This window comes from Bos indicus, chromosome 6, assembly GCF_029378745.1.
Source record: "Bos indicus isolate NIAB-ARS_2022 breed Sahiwal x Tharparkar chromosome 6, NIAB-ARS_B.indTharparkar_mat_pri_1.0, whole genome shotgun sequence".
In the NCBI taxonomy this organism is placed as follows: domain Eukaryota; kingdom Metazoa; phylum Chordata; class Mammalia; order Artiodactyla; family Bovidae; genus Bos; species Bos indicus.
The window spans coordinates 30,897,698-30,923,230 of NC_091765.1; the positions used below are offsets into that span (position 1 = coordinate 30,897,698).

At 38.5% G+C, this 25,533-nt stretch overlaps 1 protein-coding gene across 10 annotated transcripts in view; it reads right to left on the reverse strand.

Moving 5' to 3' along the window:
* Window positions 1-25,533, reverse strand: part of PDLIM5 (PDZ and LIM domain 5) — a 402,175-nt gene that overhangs the window by 230,204 nt on the left and 146,438 nt on the right. For 8 of the 10 annotated variants that reach the window (XM_070790879.1, XM_019962445.2, XM_019962444.2 and 5 more), the window contains exons 1-2: window positions 3,700-3,814; window positions 137-274 (exon numbers count right to left, since the gene is read on the reverse strand). The exons of 1 other annotated variant lie outside the window; for it this stretch is intronic. In XM_070790879.1, the coding sequence (XP_070646980.1) occupies window positions 137-232 (96 nt within the window). In that variant the 5' untranslated portion in view covers window positions 233-274; window positions 3,700-3,814. Of the gene's footprint in view, window positions 1-136; window positions 275-3,699; window positions 3,815-4,037; window positions 4,238-25,533 lie in introns of those variants that run through there. One more of the 10 variants, XM_070790875.1, reaches the window with a different exon arrangement.

Consider the following 25,533-nt stretch of genomic DNA (forward strand, 5'->3'; position numbering starts at 1 on the left):
TGCTCAGATCATATTCCAAAAGCAATTCTATTAAGTAGAGCACAGGACATTCAGAGATTTCAACAACTCAGCCGTGATGTTTCTAGGATTATGCATTGAGTGAACATCTACAACAAAATCTGTAAAGTTTGCTTACGCTTGAGATTGTCAAAGGCATGTTGAAATCCTTGCCACCTTGCAGCCGGAAACCCCAGGGAGCTGGGCCAACCAAGGACACACTGTAGTTGCTCATGGTTCTAATGACGCAAAATCCAATCCCTCAAAATGAAAGAAACTGAAAGAAAATCAGATGGTTAACAAAGACGTTTATCTGAAAAGCTATTACATATTTAAATGTATTGAATATAAACCCAACTAAATTATCTTCAGTATTTTGTTTGGGGAGAAAGAGGGGATATGCAGAGTAAGTTTATATTAAGTTCTCATTTCAGTCTAGGAAAAGGAATCTATGAGCTAATATGCAATCTCTAAACTTATGCCAATTTCCATAGTCTAAAAATCCCATATCAGAGTATATTTCTAGACATTTGATCAATCTTACAACTTGCTAGAATACAATTTGTGGCTTCTTGCATACAAACTTTAATTCAAGGTACCTTACAATACTTTGTTTTATATGAAAAAAAGAACAAAACTGTATTTCAGGTTTAATTCAAAATGATTTTCCCCAACCTCTTCTGTCTGCAATTGGCAAGGGTCCATTTCACTTACCTAAATTCTGAGTTATTTTAACATATGAAGAGAACTACAAATGGTAGACTCTCATTCATGCTTTCCAAACAATAAATTCTTTAAAATGAGAAGTTGTTTCTTGATGCATAAAAACTATTTTCTCTAATCATAAACTACAACTTGTATTTTCTCATATAGGGACATGGTATTTTCCACACTTAAATTATTCACTTTTCTAACAAAAAACTTAAAAAAAAAATTATTCACTTTTCCTTCAGACAGGCGATGATTGGCAATACTCTGGTGGTGGTGGTTTAGTTGCCAAGTCATGTCCAACTCTTTTGCAATCCCATGGACTGTGTGTAGCCTGCCAGACTCCTCTATCCACAGCATTTTCCAGGCAAGAATACTGGAGTGGGTGGCAATATTCTAGCACAGTGAGATTTGAGTCAGAACCTGCTTTTTGTTTTACATACACACCTCATCAGGCAAAGTGGAGTGAGCATTTACCACACAGTGTATAAGACTGACTAAACATGGTAGGAATATAGGGTTAATCTTATTGCATGAAAGGGAATTAGAGCTTTAGAAAAGAACCAGTGCTTTGATGCTTTCTTTTTTCTATGTTTTGCTCGAAGGGAGCTCAAAATGACTCTCATGGTACCATGTACTTTTATATAACAAAGAAAAACTGAAGGAAAAGAAGCATGATTCAGAGCTTGGTATTGATTGTTATGGTGATTATGTGGGAGAAATTAGGAGGAATAGGGATTTTCTAAAATGTAATACTAAGAAATGTACTATTTTCTTCTTTAAAATATTAATAATATAACAATAAATAATTTAAAACCACATTTAAAAAAAAAAGCTGCTTAAGACCCACTTCCTTGGAAAAATCTGTGTTGTTTAACCAAATCATTACCTCTCCTAAAATATTTCATTTTTTTTAACATATTCAAAATTTCTACTCCACACATCAATTAATAGTGGCAGATATAGATATTTGAACAACTGGGAGTATTAAAAGCAGGCAGATTCCATCTTCTCCTATGGGGAAAACGAGGCAAAATTTTCAAGTAAGTCTAAGTTCTTAAAGAAAATTCAGTGAAAATCTGCACTACATCTACCAGAGAAAAAGAGAAAGCTTCTCCCCAAGCATAGTAGTTCACTGAACTACTAGGCAACAAAACTAGTACTAATGTAACAGGCACCAAAAAGATGAAAAGGCCAAACCAGACATCAAACTATTAGATACAGGTGAAAAATGGACATTAAGGAGGTAATAAGGAGCCACAATCCATGGGGTCTCAAGAGCGGGACACGACGGGACTTAGCGACTAAACCACCCAATATACATAATTGCTTTCTCCCTATAATAAAAGCGTTTCTGAGAACTTGTAGAGAAGGACTATTTGGATGATGGCACACAATATTTATCAAAAGTGTATAGAGCCAACAGATATTTCACAGGCAATATGCCCATCCTTTTTTTTTTTTAATCTTTAACTTTTCCTCAAAAGAAGAACGTGAAAGTTAGGCTCAACTTTCCTAACCCCATTGTTCCCTACAAGAAAATGTATTTAATTCATATATTAATCCATGTACCTGCAACTCTCTTTACTTGGGAGTTCCTTTCCTGCTTTCCCCCATTTGTTATTAAAATCTCTAGAACTGGCAAGTTCACACCCACACTACAGAACCAGTGTCAGTTCATTTCCAGTCGGTGCCGTTTCCCTCCCTTTGCTAGTTTCATGTGACTTGAAATAGAAGTCAAAGCAACAGTTATATTATTGGCCTTTTCCAGGTCTGGTTATTAGTGCCCAAACTCTTCCTAAATTACCAAGGAGGCAGGAAATATTGAGCAGCCTTTCTTCTTTCAAATAAGTAGGAAATGTTGGAACTTCTGTATAGTGTTGGAGTTTCTTTTAGGGAAAGTCCAAACAATGTTTTCGATCTAGGAAGCTTGGTATTTCCCACACTTCTATCCTAACTTCTTCAGTGAATGGGAAGACTGGAAAGAAGAATTCGTGATGAATTGCTCAGAGATGGGTCTGAAATAAAAGACGTATCTTGAGATTCTTTTTCTCCCCAGATTGAGAGACTGTGGAGGTAGAGTGAAAGAAATAAAGCCACAAGCAGCGGATGAAAGGAGCCGACGAGACAGTTTCCCAGCAGAGAGGTTCACGCCTAGCCCTGTTTGCCAAATAAGGTTCCCGAGCCGGCTGTTTCCGAGGCAGGCGGGTTCCAACGTCCTCGTGGTCAGGAAGGCGGACTTGGGATAGGATCTGGCGATCACACCCTAGACCTGCCCTGCCCAGCGCAGCCACCAATTTTCTTTCCAAGCTCTGCCCTATCCATACGCCCTTCCTTTTTCCACTTATTGTCAAACGAATTAGAGGCACTGCCTAAAAAAGCCCCAACAAGTACGCAAGCATTAATAAATCTGGCGTTTACGACAGATCTGTTTTTTAAACAAGCTTTATTCCTGGACGCAGATCTGTTTTTTAAACAAACTTTATTCCCCTAACAGGTTACACAATCCTAAATGTTGGGGGGGGGGGGGGTGGAGCGTGAAATAAATGCTTCTCAGTAGAGTGAGCGCAAATAAAAATTAGCCCCGCTTCCTCTCCACACCTCCAGGAGATTGCGCAGGACGCGAGTATCCCCAGACTCCAAGGTGGGTACCCAGACGCGCTCGGCACCCGGATGGTGGCCCGCCCTCGCCCGACTCCTGCGCCCCTGCCTTAGCCGTGCTAGTCCCAGCCCGTCCCCGCTCTAGTGCCCCTTCTCCGGCCTGGAGCCCGCTTCCGCACCGCCGTTTCCCTGGTAGTCCTCTTCCCACGCCACTCTCCACCTCCGCAGATCCGCGTCCAGCAAACACCTGAGAAGCTTCCCAGCGCTAGGCGCACCACCGTCTCTCCCTAAGCAGGACTTCTGGCCAAGCTCTCAGTGCACGGCAATTCCTTCTTTCCCTCCTCTCTACCCAGGTTCCGAGACGCGCATCCCCTGCAGGCAGCGGCCACTCACCTCGGGTGCGGCGCCGCGATGCCTCCGAATCAGACGAGCGCTGACAAGTGACTCGCGGTGCTTGCGCCTTCTCCACAGCCCGCGGGAACTTCCGCCTCCTGGCTCCCGCCCCGCCCCCCCCTCCAGCCCCAACACACACACACCGGCCCCGCCCCCGAACCAGGACACACCCCCTCCGCTCCTGGCCACGCCCCGGACCCGAAGAGCTGCGGGGAGCTGAGAGAAGGCTGCGGGTGAACCTAGCTGAGGGCTAACTGCAGCGAGTCGAAGCTGCTGCGGAAAGACAATTGCAGTACGGAGTTTCGGTGGGACCAGTCTTAGGGGGTTTTGAGCAGTACCTGACAATGGTCCGCTCTGCCTGTTTGTTTTGTCGTGGATGCAATTTTCTCTCCAGAAACTGAATTGGCAAGCAGTTGCTTTGGCTAAAAATAGGAGAGGGCTTTGGATAAATCCGTATCTATGCAAGTTCAGCGGCCACTGCCTGGTTTTTTGAGCAAGCTTTATGTGCCCGGAGAAGTGAAGACTTTAAAGTTGACCTGTTAGGAAAGGGAAAATCAGCAACTTTAATATCTAGAAGTTAAATCCTCTAGTCAAACCAGAAGACCGTGTTTAAGAGCAGCGGCCAAAGGTGGTTCAACCATTATAACCTCAGCTTATTTTTCTAAGTCCAGATCAATAGTCCACTTTCCAGTTTCTATAAAGGTGCTTGATTTAGCCCAAGGGATTTATTCATGAGCAAATTTGAATAACGTTCAGTGAACATAAGAGAAAGTAACTTTTAGGCTTGTTTTGAACTGTAAATTGGCTTATAACATGTGAAAAGGACAGTTCTTAACCATGGAACTTGTAAAGCAAGGCTGATGGAGTCCGTGGGTCCCCAAGAAGTGCAAACAAAATTCTAGAGAACACCCAAAACTGCTCTGTCCAAACTGGTAAACACTTATCACATGTAGCTACTGATATTTGAAATTTATTTACTGCGACTGAAGCACTGAATTTTTTGTTTTATGTATGTTTAATTTAAATTTAAAAACTGAAGTAGGGTAACATGCCTCCGTTAAAAACAACTTTGGTGTTTGGATAGGAGTACATTTCTCTTTATCACTGAAAACGTCGTGTCCAAATTGTGCTACAATGGAAATGGATTTTGAAGACTTATTATGACAAATATAATATAAAATGTCATTAATAATTTTATGTTGATTACATGTTGAAGTGGTAAAATTTTTATATTTGTTAAACATGCAGTTAAACTTAATTTTGCTGTTTTTTAATGTGGATACTAAGATATTTTGAATTACCAATGTTGACTGACATTATTATATATTCATTGGACAGCACTAGTCCATAGTTTTCATCACATTCTCTGGAAGATTATATTGGAGGGAAGGGTTTTCTAGTGTGAACTGGTTTACAGAGTGCTTTAATATTTGTTGTCATGTTTGACATCTCCCTCCCAAAATATATAAATAAATAAACAATAACAATAGCTGCCACTTACAAACACCTACCGTACGCTGCTGCTACTGCTACTGCTAAGTCGCTTTAGTCGTGTCCGACTCTGTGCGACCCCATAGACGGCAGCCCACCAGGCTCCCCGGTCCCTGGGATTCTCCAGGCAAGAACACTGGAGTGGGTTGCCATACGCTAGGCAGTGTTGCCAATGGCACAGGCAACTTGTTAAAACTGTAAAAATTCTTACTACACTTAATAATTCTTCTAACTTTATAAGACAAATGTCATATATATAGTCAAGAAAACTGAGGTTTCAAGAGATTGCAGCTGGTAACACTTCCACAGGGCAATGGCTAGAATTACCCTGTAAGGGTCCTCTCTCTGCTCCTCCTCATCTGTTTGCTGCTAATACAATTAATTTGATCCTGAATGAAACCAGGTTGACTAAAGACATCAAGAAATGCAGACAATGTGTAGAGGTATCACTATAAGATAAGCATCTTGAGGCGGTGAAGAGCTGGGAGTGTTACCTACCTATGCAAATCAGTGTTAGCCTATAGATAGCCTACCTCTGAATCCTCTTTCTCCTCCTACCACAGTTTAAAGTCTGGGGTGTTGTGGAAATGAACCAAATTCAAGTAGAATACATAGGCTGATATTTATCCAAGTGTTCTCCAAAGTGCCAACTGCATCAAAATGGCACAGGCAACTTGTTAAAACTGGCCTCCAGACCCAGGATCCTTGCCAGTGGGCCCCAAGAGTCTGTTTTTTTTCACAAACAAAAAATTTTTCGTGAAATGATTACCTGGATGTTTTTTTTTCATATCCAGGTAGTCATTCAACTATAATACTTAAAAATCACTTCCCTAGAAATATCCCTGTACACCCAATTTACTGTAAACTGTGCTTTGGTGATAACCATGCACCCCAGATAGCAACTCATCACAGTTTCTTCATTTTAAAAGAAATAATTATAAATTACATTTTGAAGTTATCATGAGAAGTAGAGATTATATATATATACTACATATACATATTATATATATAAACTATATACACACATATATAAACTGCATATATATACAGCATGCTTGGCATCAAGAAAGTGTTAAATAACTGGTAACTATATAAAACTTTCCTGACTGACTAGATTTTATGTATCACAAAAGATAAATAGAGAACTTTAGCATTTATTATGCATATACTATTTCTTGCCTTATGTATATTATTTACTACTTACAACCATATAGTTATTTTTTTCAAAGAAAGAAAGTTGGAGATTCAGAATAACCAAGGGCACACAACTAATTAGTGAAAGAAGTAGAGCAGAGGGGTCTGACCTGAAAAACTACGTCCTTTTCATCTCAACACACTGCATCTCAGTAAATTCAGTAAACCATCCAACTTAAAGACCAGAGAAAGAAGATGGAAAACTATAGCAACTAACACTGTTGAGGGCCATAGAGGCATAATCTGTAGCAAATTATGGTAGCACCACCTGGGAAGCCCTGAATAAAGGCTGAATTACTTTTAAATAAAAGAAGGCAAAACTCCTGAACCGCATCTGGTAGGGCATGTGCCTTAATTTGTTTTAGAATGAATTGACACTGAGCCATCCCGACTCCCCTTTTCTGTCTCCCTCATGACTAACATCTATGAAATGGTTGGTCATGGTTTGGAGGACAGTCCATGACTACAGACTACAGGAAGATTACTGAACCATTGGGAAATCAGACCAATGTCCTTAACCGCATTAACACTGTGGGCTAAGCAATGAAGCACTCACCACACACACACAAAAAAATATTAACAGCCTCACTCTTTCAAAACCAGTACACAAAAAGCTAAAATTAGAAAAGGAAATTAGATCCAAAGATGAATTTAGCAGGAAGAGTTTTTAAGAATATTCCATCTGAACACAGTATTTACCTCCATGTATAAATGTTTGCTCTAACATTTTAATTATCCAATATATGACTCAGAATTCCTCTTGCAGTACTTCAAAAATAACAGAAACTTTAAATTACAAGATGGCATGGCCGTGATGAGTTTTTATAGTTGCACCCCATAAAGTGCCAGTATTTAAAAAATTCCTATATTACTCTAAGTCAATTTATCTTCTAAGTCCTAATTCTGAAAGGTAAATAAACCACTCATAGGTATGAGTATTTAATGTTTAAAATCTGGGATGGAGAGGAAGTATTAACTATTCTAATACCTAAAGAAACATTGGGTAATCTAGGGAGAGAGGCATACTGTCTTCTAAAGCTTACTACAGAGCCCTGGGAGAAGGGCCAGAACTAAAACAGCCACAGAGAGTGGAAAGAAGTTAATGGATGAGAAGGACTCTAAGAACTCTAATATCCATGAAGCTTAGGTAACTGAGTAAACATGTGCTTGAGGAAGATGTTATAAACAAGTTTAAACTTTTTAAAAATAGCTCCCAAGTTTCAAGTCTGGGTTCGGGGGGTAGTATTAATAACTTACTGATTAATGAAGGAAGAGTGGCCAAGTTTGTGAAGTGACTATGCATTTCACTGACAATTTGCCGTAAGCAAAAAGATCCAATTGCTCAATGAAGGGTATCAATAAGAAGAGTAGATAGTAAGCATACTGAAAAAAGTACTCAGGAGCTTCAAGTTTGAGATTTCAAAAGGGGAGGAATAGTCCTCATGATCAGATCCAGGTTTAGCTAGTCTGAGGTTTTGCCCAGAGAAAATCAATTCTTTGAGGAGTCTGGAGTAGTCAGAAAGATAAACCAATATGTGATTTGGAGATAAATGAGAAAAAAACATGTAGGTCAATCACGGAAAAAACTTAATATCTGGGGATGTCCCTGGTGGTCCAGTGGTTAAGAATCTGCCATCCAAGGCAGGCGGTGCAGGTTTGATCCCTGGCATGGAGTCACGAAAAGTCGGACAGGACTGAGCAACTTCACTTTCACTTTCCACTTTCATGCGTTGGAGAAGGAAATGGCAACCCACTCCAGTGTTCTTGCCTGGAGAATCTCAGGGACTCGGGAGCCTGGTGGGCTGCCATCTATGGGGTCGCACAGAGTCGGACATGACTGAAGCGACTTAGCCCAGCAGCAGCAGCAGCAGGGAAGGTAAGATCCCACATGCCAGAGAGCAACTAATCCTGCGTGCTGCAACTAAAAGATCCCACATAGCACAACAGAGATCCAATGCAGCCAAAATTAAAAACAACAACAACAACAAAACAAACTTGGTGTCTGAAGAAAACATTATTTGAAGAAAGTCAAGAAAGTAAGAAATGGGCCTGGAGCATAGCTTCCCAATTAGTTGGTAGTGCCAAGAAAACAATCTCCCCAGCCTGGGAGGCAAGACCTTATTCATTTTCCTGTTTCCAAATTTACATTCATGTAAAACGATTAAAACGCAGTGTGTTAGGAAACCAAAAAGAGAGAAATTTAAAAATGGTCAGCTATCCATGTAAAAACATCTCACAGTTTTATACGAAAAAAGTTAAGGAAAATGTGAAGAAAGAAAATTTAGATTTTATTTATAAAATAAATAATTAAAAGATGCTTACTCCTTGGAAGGAAAATTATGACCAACCTAGATAGCATATTCAAAAGGAGAGACATTACTTTGCCAACAAAGGTCCGTCTAGTCAAGGAGAGTTGGACTGTGAAGAAGGCTGAGTGCCGAAGAATTGATGCTTTTGAACTGTGGTGTTGGAGAAGACTCTTGAGAGTCCCTTGGACTGCAAGGAGATCCAACCAGTCCATTCTGAAGGAGATCAGCCCTGGGATTTCTTTGGAAGGAACGATGCTAAAGCTGAAACTCCAGTACTTTGGCCACCTCATGTGAAGAGTTGACTCTTTGGAAAAGACTCTGATGCTGGGAGGGATTGGGGGCAAGAGGAGAAGGGGATGACAGAGGATGAGATGGCTGGATGGCATCACTGACTCGATGGATGTGAGTCTGGGTGAACTCCGGGAGTTGGTGATGGACAGGGAGGCCTGGCGTGCTGCAGTTCATGGGGTCGCAAAGAGTCAGACATGACTGAGCGACTTCACTTTCACTTTTCACTTTCATGCATTGGAGAAGGAAATGGCAGCCCACTCCAGCGTTCTTGCCTGGATAATCCCAGGGACGGGGGAGTGTGGTGGGCTGCCGTCTATGGGGTCACACAGAGTCGGACACGACTGAAGTGACTTAGCAGCAGCAGCAGCAGTGAGAATAAGGCAACTCATATATGTTTTTATAAAACTACATGCATTGACCAAGTTCACCATAAAATATAAGCTTATGTTAGCCCCAAATTAATTTAAATTTAATTGGTTTATAAATCTCAATTTCTTTAAGTATGGTTTTGTCCCAATCCATCAATGTAATCTTTACTTAGCCTTTAAGTAGTTTTCACATTATCTGGGTTTAGAATTTCTCAGGCTTTTCCATGTGTCTCTCCGTCAATGGTAGAGCTATGAAGACATAATTATTAATAAGACTAGTATACAAATAAGGTCATTTAAGCAAATGGTATTTGGATTGGAAAGATCCTTGGGGAAAATCTAATTCTAACAAGCTTTATTTACAGTAAAATCTCTCCACCCAAAAGACAGTACCTCTACTAAATGTTTTTAAAATTCATTTACATACTCTGGGAATAGCAAAGAAACTAATATTTTCATTGGAAGATATCCACATGTGTAGTCATAGTGGAATGTATTAAGGCATGTCATTCCCAGCCAAAGTGTAAGAGATGCTGAAAAGAATGATGAATCAATTCATCAAAAATCTGATTATAGCTTAGAATTATTTTTAAGATATAGAAAGATATGAAGAAACAAATATGGATCAATAACATAAACCAAAACTATACTTAACTCTACCGAAGGTGTGATACATATCACATCAAATTCAGCCAGCATGTAATGTGCATACATTTATTGGCATTTAATTTCATTAAACTAATTCTGGGAAATTCCTCAAAGCCATTTTCTGCCAGCTATGAAAAGGTTAACTAATGAAGAAAGTGAACAGGATGTATTTTTTTAATCTATGAGATGTGAAAATGGAATCTTTAAATATTGTCATAATCTCATTATTTCATATGACAGCATATTTTTAAATTATTCTTTAGCCAAAGTTTGATGCTTGCTCCTTCTCACAATTTAAAAACTTTAACAAAATAACTGTAGTTTTTTGATAATAACAAAATCCATCCATTTTTACTTGAATATTATTACCTTAGACATTAAATCTTACATTTTAAAATTTATAGAAAAAGTCTAGATATGAATGCTATCAATGGTTACCTCTGAGTAGTGAAACTCTTTATAATTTTATTTTACTCATATTCACTTTTTTACTTTTAAATTCTTTTCTGAAAACATTTTACATTTATATTAAAGGCTTTCCTAGTGGCTCAGATGGTAAAGAATCTGCCTGCAGTGCCGGAGACCCAGGTTCAATCCTGGAGAAGGGAATGGCTACCCACGCCAGTATTCTTGCCTGGAGAATCCCATGGACAGAGGAGCCTGGCGGGCAACAGTCCATGGCATGGCAAAAATTTGGACATGACTGAGCAACTAACACTTCTATAATAAACTGAAATTAAGAGTAATGATTTTTATATACATTATTATACATAACACTGACATATACATTAGTATACATTGTTCATACACATTGTTATAAGTATAGAAACATTGTGTTAATACACATAACATTGTCACATACATTTGTTATATATACATAACAAATGTCTTTCTTTTTTTTTTTTTCTTGTACAGGTTGTTGTTTAGTCACTGAGACTCTTTGTGACCCCATGGTCTGTAGCCCTCAAGGCTCCTCTGTCCATGGGATTTCCCAGGCAAGAATACTGGAGTGGGTTGTCATTTCCTTCTCCAGGAACAAATGTCTTTGAAAAATATTTAAATTATGAGTAATAATTCTTACTTATAAAATACTTACTAGTAGCTATATGGGCTTCTGTCATAGCTCAGTTGGTAAAGAATCTGCCTGCAATGCAGGAGACCCAGGTTCAATTCCTGGGTTGGGAAGATCTGCTGGAGAAGGGATAGGCTACCCACTCCAGTATTCTTGGGCTTCCCTGGTGGCTCAGCTGGTAAAGAATCCGCCTGAAATGTGGGAAGCCTGGGTTCAATCCCTGAGTTGGGAAGATCCCCTGGAGAAGGGAAAGGCTACCTACTCCAGTATTCTGGCCTGGCAAATCCTTGGGGCCACAAAGAGTCAGACACGACTGAGCAACTTTCACTTTCTGTGGCTAGACACTCTTCTGAATCCTTTTTACATATTTCATCCTCAGAGCAGAGCTAAATTTTGAGACCAAAACTTTGGCTATAGAGCATATGTACTTAACTAAAATAAGTGGGTACTTTTACAGAGTATATTGTGATAATTTGTATCTCTGAAAATTCTTTTCAACAAGTCCGATTCAGCTCAATATGGGTCTAATTCAATTGTAAACTTGATGATTTTTATGTTTTTGTATAACTAAGAATTAGGTGAATAAGCTAAAATAAAATTAAAAGATTGATTGAAATAAAAAACACTTCAGGATTAAGAGATAAACCTTTAAATTTGATCATAGGAAAAATGTTCTTCAAATATTTTAGTCTGAAACCATTATTTCTATTGAGTCATAGCTTTCCCTACAGAAAAGGGCCTCATAATAATAATATATCTTTTAGTATGTGAAAAAGAGAAAAAAAATCAAATTAAAATTTCATTAGAATATTTGGTCTTCTCTATGAAAATCTACTTGGAAGGAAAATTTGAGAACATGTATATGGTTATTCCATCAATACAAATTCAAACATCCAAGTTAAATCTGAAAAACAAAATATTCACAGATTAGGTTTAGATAAAGCAAAACTGTTAGATATTTTTAATGTTTAATTTTTTATTTAACCAAGTTACTTGATATCAGTTCAGTTCATTTCAGTCACTCAGTCATGTCTGACTCTGTGACCCGATGAATTGAGGAACACCAGGGCTCCCTGTCCATCACCAACTCCCAGATTCCACCCAAACTCATGTCCATTGAGTCCGTGATGCCATCCAACCATCTCATCCTCTGTCATCCCCTTCTCCTCCTGCCTTCAATCTTTCCCTGCATCAGAGTCTTTTCAAACGAGTCAGCTCTTCACATCAGGTGGCCAAAAGTATTGGAGTTTCAGCTTCAGTATCAGTCCTTCCAATGAACACTCAGGACTGACCTCCTTTAGGAGGGACTAGTTGGATCTCCTTGCAGTCCAAGGGACTCTCAAGAGTCTTCTTCAACACCACAGTTCAAAAGCATCAATTCTTCGGTGCTCAGCTTTCTTCACAGTCCAACTCTCACATCCATACATGACCACTGGGAAAACCATAGCCTTGACTAGATGGACCTTTGTTGGCAAAGTAATGTCTCTGCTTTTTAAATATGCTGTCTAGGTTGGTCATAACTTTCCTTCCAAGGAGTAAGCGTCTTTTAATTTCATGGCTGCAGTCACTGTCTGCAGTGATTTTGGAGACCCCAAAAAATAAAGTCAGCCACTGTTTCCACTGTTTCCCCATCTATTTCCCACAAAGTGATGGGACCAGATGCAATGATCTTAGTTTTCTGAATGTTGAGCTTTAAGCCAACTTTTTCACTCTCCACTTTCACTTTCATCAAGAGGATTTTTAGTTCTTCTTCCCTTTCTGCCGTAAGGGTAATATCATCTGCATACCTGAGGTTATTGATATTTCTCCCGGCAATCTTGATTCCAGCTTGTGCTTCTTCCAGCCCAGCGTTTCTCATGATGTACTCTGCATAGAAGTTAAATAAGCAGGGTGACAATATACAGCCTTGATGTACTCCTTTTTATATTTAGAACCAGTCTGTTGTTCCATGTCCAGTTCTAACTGTTGCTTCTTGACCTGCATACAGGTTTCTCAAGAAGCAGGTCAGGTGGTCTGATGTTTCCATCTCTTTCAGAATTTTCTATAGTTTATTGTGATCCACACAGTCAAAGGCTTTGGAATAGTCAATAAAGCAGAAATAGATGTTTTTCTGGAACTCTCTTGCTTTTTCGATGATCCAGCAGATGTTGACAGTTTGATCTCTGGTTCCTCTGCCTTTTCTAAAACCAGCTTGAACATCTGGAATTTCATGGTTCACGTATTGCTGAAGCCTGGCTTGGAGAATTTTGAGCATTACTTTACTAGCATGCAAGATGAGTGCGATTGTGCGGTATTCTGAACATTCTCTGGCATTGCCTTTCTTTGGGCCTGGAATGAAAACTGACCTTTTCCAGTCCTATGGCCACTGCTGAGTTTTCCAAATTTGATATAAATACTCCTTAATCAATTTTAAAAGGACAGTCTTAATCAAAGCTACATAAAACATTAAAGGAAAATATTGCTAATTTTTTTAAACAAAGACATTCAACATATTGTATTATTAAAGTAATATGACAAAAAGTACTACAAAAACATAGGCAAAATGAATACATTAGTGAGATAAATGAGGCAAATTTTCCAAATTAACATCAATTGAATATCTCCTTTAATGAAATATATTAGGCTGATAAGCCTTTCTATGTAGGATTTAATCTTTAAGGGAAATAAACAAAGCATTTCTAGTTTTCTATCTGGTCAGATTACTTGAAAACTTCTTATAGCCTTATTGTTATATTTTATATAATTTTATAATACTTATAAATTATATTTATACTATTTATTAAATTTATAATATTTTATATTTTATTTATACTAAATTGATATTATATTACATGATATATGAATTACATATAATTCATTTATTCACCATAATAATTAGTGTCATTATTTCAGAACTTAGTCTCTGAAACACTTATGTGTTTCTGGTAAAGACAAAAGCATGTATCAATTTTGAACAAGGGATCCTGTTGGTATTCAAGGGAACACAAAGCTTTAGAGTACAAGGAGGACATCTATTATTTTAAAAGAAAGCAGAAACACACCTAGGAAAATCAAAATCTTGACTGTTTCACAGATATTTCAATATGTTCAGCAGGAGCAAACAAGTATCCAAACGCTCTTAGGAAAGAAATGAGTTGGTTCATTACAACTTGAACCAAAGTGTCAAGTGTTAAACATAGATCCAAATATAGTACCTTCTGGCAAAGAAACCGCAGAGGCAGAGCTGGTAGATACCTGATAGCATTGCCCCAGCAACCTGAGCTCAAGTTTTGCTTGTTGTGGAGACAAATACACTGGAAATCCAGGCAGTGAACAAATCACATTACCTCAATTCCAGAAAGTTCTTTGAAGATGAATTTTAAACCTCCTGATATGTCTTTTTGCTTGTTTCTGTTTTAATATTTATTGTAGAATTTTTAAATATATACAAAATAGAATAAGTTAATGAATCCCCAATGGATCCATTACCCAGCCTCAATCATCATCATCAATAATGTAATTTTAAAGTGTAACCCATAATTTTAAACAAAAAATAAGTTTTATACATGACATGCGTGCATGCTCAGTTGCTTCAGTCATGTCTGACTCTTTGCGCCCCTATAGACTGTAGCCCACCAGGCTTCTCTGTCCATGGGATTCTCCAGGCAAGAATACTACAGTGGTAGCCATTTCCTCCTCTGGGGATTTTCCTGATCCAGGGACTGAATTCCGGTATCCTGCATTGCAGGCAGATTTTTTTTATCACTGAGCCACGGGGGAAGCCAGTGGCAAAATTTCACAAACTATTTTCCAGGTTCAGTGAAAGAATGTGGGTTTTAGTTCATCTATGTTGCTCTTAAAGAGTTAGAAAACAATTGGCAGGTTTTTTCAGATTTAAATTCTCAGGGTAAATAAATCTTTATGAGATCACCATTAATGAAAACCAAGCGTGTTCAGAAATTCACTTTTATTAGACCAACTGCAGAATGAATATAGGGCTTCCAGGTGGCACTAGTGGTAAAGAAACCACCTGCTAATGCAGGAGACATAAGAGATGTGAGTTGGATCCCTGGATCAAAAAGACCCTCTGGAGTAGGAAATGTCAACCCACTCCAGTATTCTTCCCTGGAAAATCCCACGGACAGAGTAGCCTGGCAGGCTACAGTCCATAGGGCCACAAAGGTTCAGATACAGCTGAGAAACTGAGCGCAGCAAAAGAATGAACAGACTTTCAGGATACATTCAATACTAAAGCTCACCAGAAGCTAATGAAAAACACAGATGTTCAATTTATCAATTTAAAAGATACTTGTGAAGCAATCTGAAAGGTTCAGGGCATTTCACTTCCAGAAAAGTCTAATTGAAAAAATAAAATTTAGGTTAGAAATTTGAGAACAAGAATAGGATCAGAGCAAGATGAGGTGGATGAAGTTAAAGAGAAACTCACTCTATTGGAGTAACCAGATGGGCTCTTGCTGGGAACTACTTCAGTGGGTCAGTTAGGATGCTCGTAACACATCTTCCTCCGCACAGGGTGGGAGAGTACTAACAAGGGTTTGCCTTCAAACTTTTCCTCATTTAAGTGCCTAATTTCCACTTTTTCCCCATTACTAAAACACTTTACTCTGAAGATACCGAATTTCTAAGCTTCTATTTTACCTACTTGAGGAACATTTTAAATTAAGGTCTTCCTGATGTTTAGGAAGCAGTCTACTTGGAAACTACTGACTCCTAGGCGAGCTATCTGCCATCCCTCAGGTCATTTAGAATTCACTACTGGCAAAACACAAATACAGATTTTTCCTGTTTTTCCAGCTTCCAAAAAAAGGATTCTGGCTTTTTCTGGGATTGTTAAAGAAAAACTATCCTATAATCCAGTCTCTAGAGGATGGCTCCCTTAATAAGTTCTGCTTACATTTTCAACTCAAACACACAAAAAAATTTTTCTCATCTTTTTGCAAGCATGCTGATTCTCTTAATATTTATTTCTAAGAGTAATAAAACATATTCTTTGTTTCTTCTTTATGCATGCACTTGTTACAAGTTTATTATTACTACCTTAACTTCTCCTTATCAAAGGGTTGAGAATCGAAATGATTTGAAAAGCTCCCAGTTTAGAATTTTTGTTTCTTCAGCTCTCTCTCGCTCTCTCATATTAACTAACAAATGAGACACTCTAGTTAACAGAGCCAGAAGTTTTGGACTTCTTTCATTTGTTCTAAGTGGCTTCCTTTCTAACCCAACCCTAGGCAATCTGTAAGAATTTGACTCGATCAAACAGCCTATCTACTGACAAGAATTTTTCAAAATCAATTCCAGCCCAAAGAATAATATTGGAGAGCACGCCATTGTACCTGCAAGGACTCTCGTATTTAAAAAGAGCAGTTTCCTTCTCTGCCAATCTGTTCCAAAACGGTTGGCTAGTAGACCCTGTAGTAATAAATGGCAGAGATGCTGAGGAATTTTCTAGGCTGTAGCAGTACCATTTCCAGAATAATGACATTTGGTTACTTTTATGTATCAATAAATGTAATATTGTATATAAATTATTTCACCAAAAATAATTTGCCTCTTGGGTTTTGAAGATAAAAAATACCCTGGTGAGTTCTATAAAATTTAAGGCAATCTACTCTTTTTTTTTTTTCCCATCAGATTTGCCTGTGTTTGTTTTATCTATATAACTATAATCACTCTTTGGATTGGATTGACAAATAATTTCTTTGGAGGGCCCACCTGCAAAATGACAATAACATTATCTGACAATATCAGAGCATAATATATTCAACTCAGAGAGGCCTACACACTGGGCATAAATGCTGTGCTTACTCGTCACATTTTTCCCCTTAAAAAACGTGTAAGTGCCACCATGTGACTGGGAGGATGCCTGCGTGCTCAGTCACTAAGTTGTGTCTGACTCTTTGTGACCCCATGGACTGTAGCCTCCCCCAACCCCTGCCAGGCTCCTCTGTCTATAAGATTTCCTGGAACTAGTTGCCATGTTCTCCTCCAGGGGCTCTTTCCACCCTAGGGACTGAACTTCATCTCCTGTGTCTCCTGCATTGCAGGTGGATTCTCTACCACTGAGTCACCTGGGAAGCTCTGAGTGCAAGGATACTATGTTTCAAATGGAGACTTGCAGGGGTACTGGGCTACTTGAGGAATGACCTTTCAATGTTATTTGTTTGACAATATGCAGTTGTAATGGCTTCCCTGGTGACTCAGATGGTAAAGAATATGCCCAGGTTTGATCCCTGGGTCAGGAAGATCCCCTGGAGGAGTGCATGGCAACCCACTCCAGTCTTCCAGCCTGGAGAATTCCATGGACAGAGGAGCCTAGTGGGCTTCAGTCTATGGAGTCGCGGAGTCTAACACGACTGCACGACCAACACTCTCACTTTCATGTAGTTATAACAACTGAGTATAATTTTTAAAGTTTTTATTGAAATGCATTTTTGCTTCACTGAGTTTTCATTGATGATTATGTTTTTGTGGGATGAAACAATAGAAAGAGGAAAGTAGAAGGAGTAGGGAAAAGAGTATAAGAGAGAAAGCAAAGAAAACAAAGGAGAAGTGATAAGGAAACTGAAGAAGAAAATGCAGGATGGGGAAAGGCAGAAAGTTGCTTAGGAAGAAGAGCAAGATGGAGAAGAAAGCTTTCTGAGAGAATGAGAATAGTTTGGTTGGTTCGCATGGTAGTGTGATTATTCTACTCCAAGCACCACTGAGAAGTTACAAGACTCCCATGTAGCTGCAGTGATCAATTTTCAATTCCCATCGTGTTCTCTTTACTTTTAACTTTTGCTCTTATTATTTGTTCCAATACTGTTATCAAAAGCTGCTAATCTTATCTCTCTCTTTCCTTGCAATCTTAAGGTAATGAGACACCTGACCCTTTCCCGTCACAAAGCCAGAAAAAAAGGAGCAAACATATGTTTAGGGGAAAGAAGAACAGGGTTTCAGGAACCTTTTGACCCCAATCCATACCAACACGTCATCTCCTAGGCTAGCAGTGCTCCTCTGCTAAGCTTCCGTCATGCTTTTGTAACTAACATATCCTTTTACAAAAGAGGAAACTGTAGTTTAAATGTCTTGCCTATGGCTCCCCAGTGAGCAAGTGTCAGAAATAAAACCCAGGCCTCCTGACGTCAAAGTTCTTTCCACTTCACGATGCCTAAAAATACAAACAAATAACTCCCCAAGGCAAATAAAACCTTATCCACTGCTATACTGCATCTTGCTAAACTTGAAGTTTAGCAAGGTTGATTTTTAAAATCTACCTTTTAAATAAAAAGCTAAAAATCTAGCTTTTTAATACACAACACCTGACTTTGTAACACATTAATCCACTTAAACGTATTTTACTAAATAAAATGTTCTTAATATTTATATTGAGTCTAATAATCTAGTAGTATCCCATAATAATAGTTTCTAACTGTAAGAACCCTCAGGAAATTTCTCCTATCACTTAAATAAAAAATCTTTAGCTGAATGGAGATCTTTTTGTGACTTTACTTATGCATTTGAATGACTTCACTGTTTCCTGTGAGTGCCAACCCTACAAATCTGTCTTGGTGACTAGATCTCACCATAGAAGTCACTTTCCTGGGTCAGCCTTCTGACTCTTCAGAGTAAGTTATCCACCTCTGCATATTGCATTTATACAGTGAATAAATACTTTATACAGTAAAGTTAAAAAAAAAAGGGGGGGTAAAGCATCAGCACTTACCTTCAAAGCCTTTGTTATGACAGTAGTTACACAGTAATTTGAGTAATCACTATTTAATGCCACTGTTGCCTTCCAGACCTTAAGCACCATCAGGGTAGAATTTGTCTTAAGCACTAATATATCCCTAGCACCTATCACAGGGATGGGCACAGAGTAGGTGTTCAATAAATATTTATATAGTAAGTGAATTTCTCTCACAGGATGGAGCAATAGAAAGGGGAAAAGTGTGTTTCTCTGAATAACTGCATGACGTTATGCTTATCTAACTTAAGAAGAATAACACATAATAATGTCCTCTTTCTTCTGTGCTACTGTTCACAATTCGCTAGGTTAAGTGTTTTGTGTACATATTCTCACAACAACCGTATGAGGTAGCAACAATTTTAAACCACTTCTCCTGAGGACGCTGAAGTTTACAAAGATTAAGTATCTTGTCCAAGGTTACCCAGCTAGTAGTTGAAGTTTGGCTGATACATGAATTTAGGAAATAAAAACGCAAAGAAAATATTATGCTTTTTTTCCAAAGACTAATTTCTCCTTCTGTCTTTTGTTTGTTTTATTTTTTTATTAAAATATAGTTTCTTTATCTCCTGTTTTTTCATTAACATTATACCAGCACCAGGGGGAGGTGAGAAAGGGAAATGCCCACTTCCCCTAATAATTATTTATTGTCAGACTTTTCCACTTTGATTCTCATTTAACAAATCCTGATTGTAGAACGTTGGCTTTTATGTCTGTAAGTCTAAAAGATTCCAAATATTTCATTCACATGTCCATGTATTACATACATAACTATTCAAAATGGTATCTGAAAGATGTGATATACATATATAATGGAATACTACTCAGCCATAATAAAAAAATGAAATAATGCTGTTTGCAGCCACATGAATGGGACTAGAGATTATCATACTAAGTGAAGAAAGTCAAAAAGAGAAAGACAAATACCATATGATATTAATTACACATGGAATCTAAAATACGACACAAATGAACTTATTTATGAAACAGGCTCACAGACACAGAGAGCAGACTTGGGGTTGCCAGTGGGCATGGGACGGCGTGGGATTTGGGGTTAGCAGAGGCAAACTATTATGTGTAGAATGGATAAGCAACAATATCCTACTGTATAGCATAGGGAACTACATTAATATCCTATAATAAGCCACAATGGAAAAGGATATGAAAAAAGATTCAGTTTTATATATATATATATGTATCTGAATCACTTTGCTGTAACCAGAAACTAAAACAATATTGTAAATCAAATATACTTCAATAAAAAATAAATTAAAAAAATAATATCTGATGTTGGCAACCCGCAGATTTGTAAGTGAAGGTACCTCCAGATGATTCAGCCCCCAGCCATCAAGCCCTCCCAGCTGAGGCCTCAGACGTGGTAGAGCAATGACAGGCCAACTCCACAATGCCCTGTCTGAATTCCTAACTCACAAAATCCATGAGTGTAACAAGATGACTGTTATTGTAAGTCACTAAACTTTAGCTTGAGAGAGTTTATTATGCAACAGTAATCAGAACAGATGGATTGCTAAATGGTTAGAAGCCTGGAGAAATAAGGCTTCCCTGGTGGCTCAGAGGTTAAAGCGTCTGCCTCTAATGAGGGCCACCCAAGTTCGATCCGTGGGTTGGGAAGATCCCCTGGAGAAGGAAATGGCAACCCACTCCAGTATTCTTGCCTGGAGAATCCCATGGATGGAGGAGCGTGGTAGGCCACAATCCACGGGATCACAAAGAGTCGGACACAACTGAAGTCACTTTCACTGGAGAAATAAATAGATATGTGATAAAGCAAGTATGGTAAAATATTAATTGCAGCATAAAGGTGGACATGTATGGGTGTTCGATGTAAAATTTTTTGTTTTTCTATATATTTGAAATTTTTTGCCATAAAATGTTGGTAAGGAAGAAAAGAATAGGAACTGTTGTGGATAACAGAAAAACTGCTAACTAGCATTTATCATGTATTACAACGTGTAGGGCCTTGTGCCAAGAGTTTTTATATTTATTACATCATTTAATTTTCTCAGCCCTACTTTCTGATGCTATTATTTCTCCACTCTATAGATGAAAAATCCAAGGCTCAGAGAGGTTAAGTCATTTATCTATGCTTCATTTCAGTTCAGTTCAGTCGCTCAGTCGTGTCCGACTCTTTGCGACCCCATGAATTGCAGCACGCCAGGCCTCCCTGTCCATCACCAACTCCCAGAGTTCACTCAGACTCACGTCCATCGAGTCAGTGATGCCATCCAGCCATCTCATCCTCTGTCGTCCCCTTCTCCTCCTGCCCCCAATCCCTCCCAGCATCAGAGTCTTTTCCAATGAGTCAACTCTTTGCATGAGGTGGCCAAAGTACTGGAGTTTCAGCTTTAGCATCATTCCTTCCAAAGAAATCCCAGGGCTGATCTCCTTCAGAATGGACTGGTTGGATCTCCTTGCAGTCCAAGGGACTCTCAAGAGTCTTCTCCAACACCACAGTTCAAAAGCATTAATTCTTCAGCACTCAGCCTTCTTCACAGTCCAACTCTCACATCCATACATGACCACTGGAAAAACCATAGCCTTGACTAAATGGACCTTTGTTGGCAAAGTAATGTCTCTGCTTTTCAATATGCTGTCTAGGTTGGTCATAACTTACCTTCCAAGGAGTAAGCGTCTTTTAATTTCATGGCTGCAGTAACAATCTGCAGTGATTTTGGAGCCCAAAAAGATAAAGTCTGACACTGTTTCCACTGTTTCCCCATCTATTATCTATGGTAAATGTTTGTAAATAGTAGAGATGGGATTCCAATCCAGGTATATGTGATTCCATAATTGATGTCCTAACTCCCTCAGACTTATAGCACTACTGTTCCTGTCCACCCTCAATCCATTTCTTTGGTTAAAAGGTAAAGTAAAAACTCCTCACAATAAACAAATAAATTGGTATCTGAATTTCTTCAAAAATATAAATATTTTTCCTTTTTGTTTTTTCCTGAGAGTGCAAAGATGGGAAAGAAAGTAACAGGGTATGAGGTTATAAGGAGAACCAAGAAGGCAATTAGAAACTAAGGAAAGTGCTGTGTTTTGTTTTATATTTTCTTGATCATGAAGCAAGGCATGTGGGATCTTAGTTCCTCAACCAGGGATTGCCCATTGCGTTGGTAGTGCAGAGTCGCAACCACTGGACAGCCAGGGAAGTCCCGTGTAGTGTATTTTTTAACAGTTATATATCAAAATACATCAATGGTGATTGGTTTATAAAAATTAGTTTATAGTGCAATTACATTTACACAGAAGAAGCAGATTTCATGTTTGCCCATAGGTTCCTAAATAAACAATAGTAAATACAATCAAAGTTTTCTTTATCCTTCAGACTGATTCCTTTTTGGGGGATCTGCCCAAGAATTCCAAGTGGTACCCACTACTTGATCTTTGTAAACTGTGAGATCCCTTGAGATATAATCTTGATATCAAGGGATATCAACAAGTATAATCTTGTTGAAAGAGAGGTAATGTGCTCGATAGTGCAAAGTAGCAAGAGGGTTTTTCTGTATGAAATTATTCCTTATTTTTGGTTTGGAATTATTTTTGTTTGCCAAAATAACACTGCCAACAATCCTTTAATTATAACTCTACCACTCCACAACTCACATTTTTCCTTTTATTTCCCTTGAAAATTATAAACAAGTTCTTAATGAAGGCTGTATGTGCACTAACAGATACTCAAAGGTAAAAGCTTTTCTATATGTTCTATTTATTTCATAGTCCTGTCTGCTGCTACTGCTGCTGCTAAGTCGCTTCAGTCGTGTCCGACTCTGTGCGACCCCATAGACGGCAGCCCACAAGGCTCCCCTGTCCCTGGGATTCTCCAGGCAAGAACACTGGAGTGGGTTGCCATTTCCTTCTCCAATGCATGAAAGTGAAAAGTCAAAGTGAAGTCACTCAGTCCTGTCCAACTCTTAGCGATCCCATAGACTGCAGCCCACCGGGCTCCACCATCCATGGGGTTTAGCAACTATTAAATAATATGTCAATACAATACACAATCCAAACCTGAAAGCAAGCATCATTTTAGAAATTAGACAAGATGGCATATAAAAATGAAACAAAGTCTGATTCACTGAGTGCCTATTGCATGCTTAGCTCAGGGAGATGCCCTTAGTTTTATCACAGTTTCATCAAAACCCTAGAATCTTTTCCAAGTTAAAGAACAGTCTGCATATGTCGCTAGTAAGAGAAAGATGGATTAAAGAAGACATCCAAGCTGATCTCATTACAAATGTGAGGACTAAAGAAGTAAAAAGAACTTAGCTCTAATAAAACCTATTATTACTTGGATCAATTGACAATTCCACAAATACAACAACTATATACGCATGCATGTGTGCTAAGTTTCTTCAGTTGTGTCTGACTCTTTGCTAACCTATGGACTGTAGCCCACCAGGCTTATCTGTCCATGGGATTCTCCAGGCAAGAATACTGGACTAGGCTGCCATTTCCTTTTCCAGATGATCTTCCCAACTCAGGGATCAAACCTGCATCACTTATGTCTCCTGCAATTGGCAGGCTGGTTCTTTACCAGTAGCGCCACCTGGCAAGACCATAACAATTATACTTGGGAAATATTCTGGTATTTTTAAATTAATTTTTAAGTCTATTATGAGGAATCCCCATGGATTTTTCAACTATGTCCCCCCTTTTTCCCATTAGTATCATCACCTTTACCACTTTAGACAGATTTCATCACATTTTAAACTCAAGTTTTACAATCCAGTTTTTGGTAAGTCCATTCTTTCTGTTCTAGTCGCTTCCTAAGGGTTTCAACTATTATAGATTTATGTCAATAACTGATTACTAGATTAAATTACTAGCATATTTGAGACTTACATTGTTTTCCTTGTTGAGGATCACTGGAGTGTGTGAAACCTACAAACAACATTCAAATCAAGACATGTTTTCATTAAGGCAGACAGTGATATTTTAGACTGATACTCTAAATTTATTTTAATATAATCTAGAATCCCAGGGATGGGGGAGCCTAGTGGGCTGCCATCTGTGGGGTCGCACAGAGTCGGACACAACTGAAGCGACTTAGCAGCAGCAGCAGCATGCTTCACTGGAAACCATGAACAGAGTAAAATTTTCCCCTTAACTGGCTTTTTTTACTTGATTACTAGATACTCTCTTGTCAAATGTATGATGAAAGTGAAAGTGAAGTCGCTCAGTCGTGTCTGACTCTTTGCAACCCCATGGACTGTAGCCTACCAGGTTCCTCCATCCATGGGATTTTCCATGCAAGAGTTCTGGAGTGGGTTGCCATTTCCTTCTCCAGGAGGTCTTCCCAACCCAGGGATTGAACCCAGGTCTCTTGCATTGTAGGTAGACGCTTTATCATCTGAGCCATCAGAGAAGTCCCTAATGTATGATGGGACCAGAGAAATGGATTAAATTGTTATTAATACATATTCTGGGGGGGCAAATTGGGGGTGCTTTGACTCTCATATCTTATTGCTTAAACTGAGAGAATAGTGGTTCAAATTTTTCTTTCTTAGCTGTGTTTTGCATTCTTGTAGATATAAATACATGAAAACCATATGTTAACAAGATTGTTCAAAGCTGGGAAAGATCATCACCACCATCATAAAGAACATGTACTCTTAGAGAACACAGTTCTATTCTGAAACTTTAAAAAGGCCTTTGAAGGGACTTCCCTGGTGGTCCATTTGGCTGGGACTCTGTGCTCCCAGGGCAGGGGACCTAGGTTTGATCCCTGGTCAGGGAACTAGATCCTACATGCCGAAACTAAGAGTTTGCATGCCACTACTAAGAGATCCTGCATGCCGCAACTAATACCTGGGGCAGCCAAATAAATAATTAATTTAAAAGGCCTTTGAAGATGTCCCTCACGTTGGCAGTATTCCAGAATCAGCTGGATCAGAGTGATACAGCTTAATATAGAACACTGCAACCCTGAAGACTTGTGAAAGCCAAAATAGTGTCTACAGCAAATGAACGTATGATTAATGCTGATGGATCCAACCTTCACTGGGTGACATCTGTCGAGATTTCTTGAGGAATGAGATGTAGTTCCAAAAAGAAAAAATCAAATAACTAGTCTCTGAAATACACAAATGTTAACGCTATTTTAAAATTTTTTTTCTTTACCTGGAAGCAAAGATTCTGAAGACGTAACTAATCTTCAGTCTAATGTGTTTGACTATTGATTATATATTTTTAAAAAAAACTAGCAAGGGACTTGGTTCATTTTTTTTAGTTAGCTTTTATTTTGCCTTTCAGATAGAAAAAGAGACATACTTTGAATTGATCTGTGCTTGGTGATCAAAGTAATGACTATAGATTAATGAAGCAGGAAGCACTTCATAAAACTATCTAGATAGCTAAAATGCTGAGGGTTCATTCAGTCATTCAAAAAACATTTATTGTTTGTTCTATGATAGACACCATTCTCTGGAGGGATGTAACTATTGTTAAAAATAAACTAAGTCTGTTTCCTTCTAGAGTTAATATTTTAGTGTGTCTGATAGGCAATAAAATAGGTACAATATTTCAAGTGGTGATAAATGCCATAAAGACTGATAAAGCAGGTAAGGATAAGTGAGTAATGACATGATAGAATGGGATGGTGTTTCAGGATAAGAGCTTTTGGAGGAGGTGATATTTAAGCAGAATGTTGAATGAGCCACACAAGTACATGAGGAAGAGCATTTTAGGTGAAATTAAAGGCAGAAAACAAAC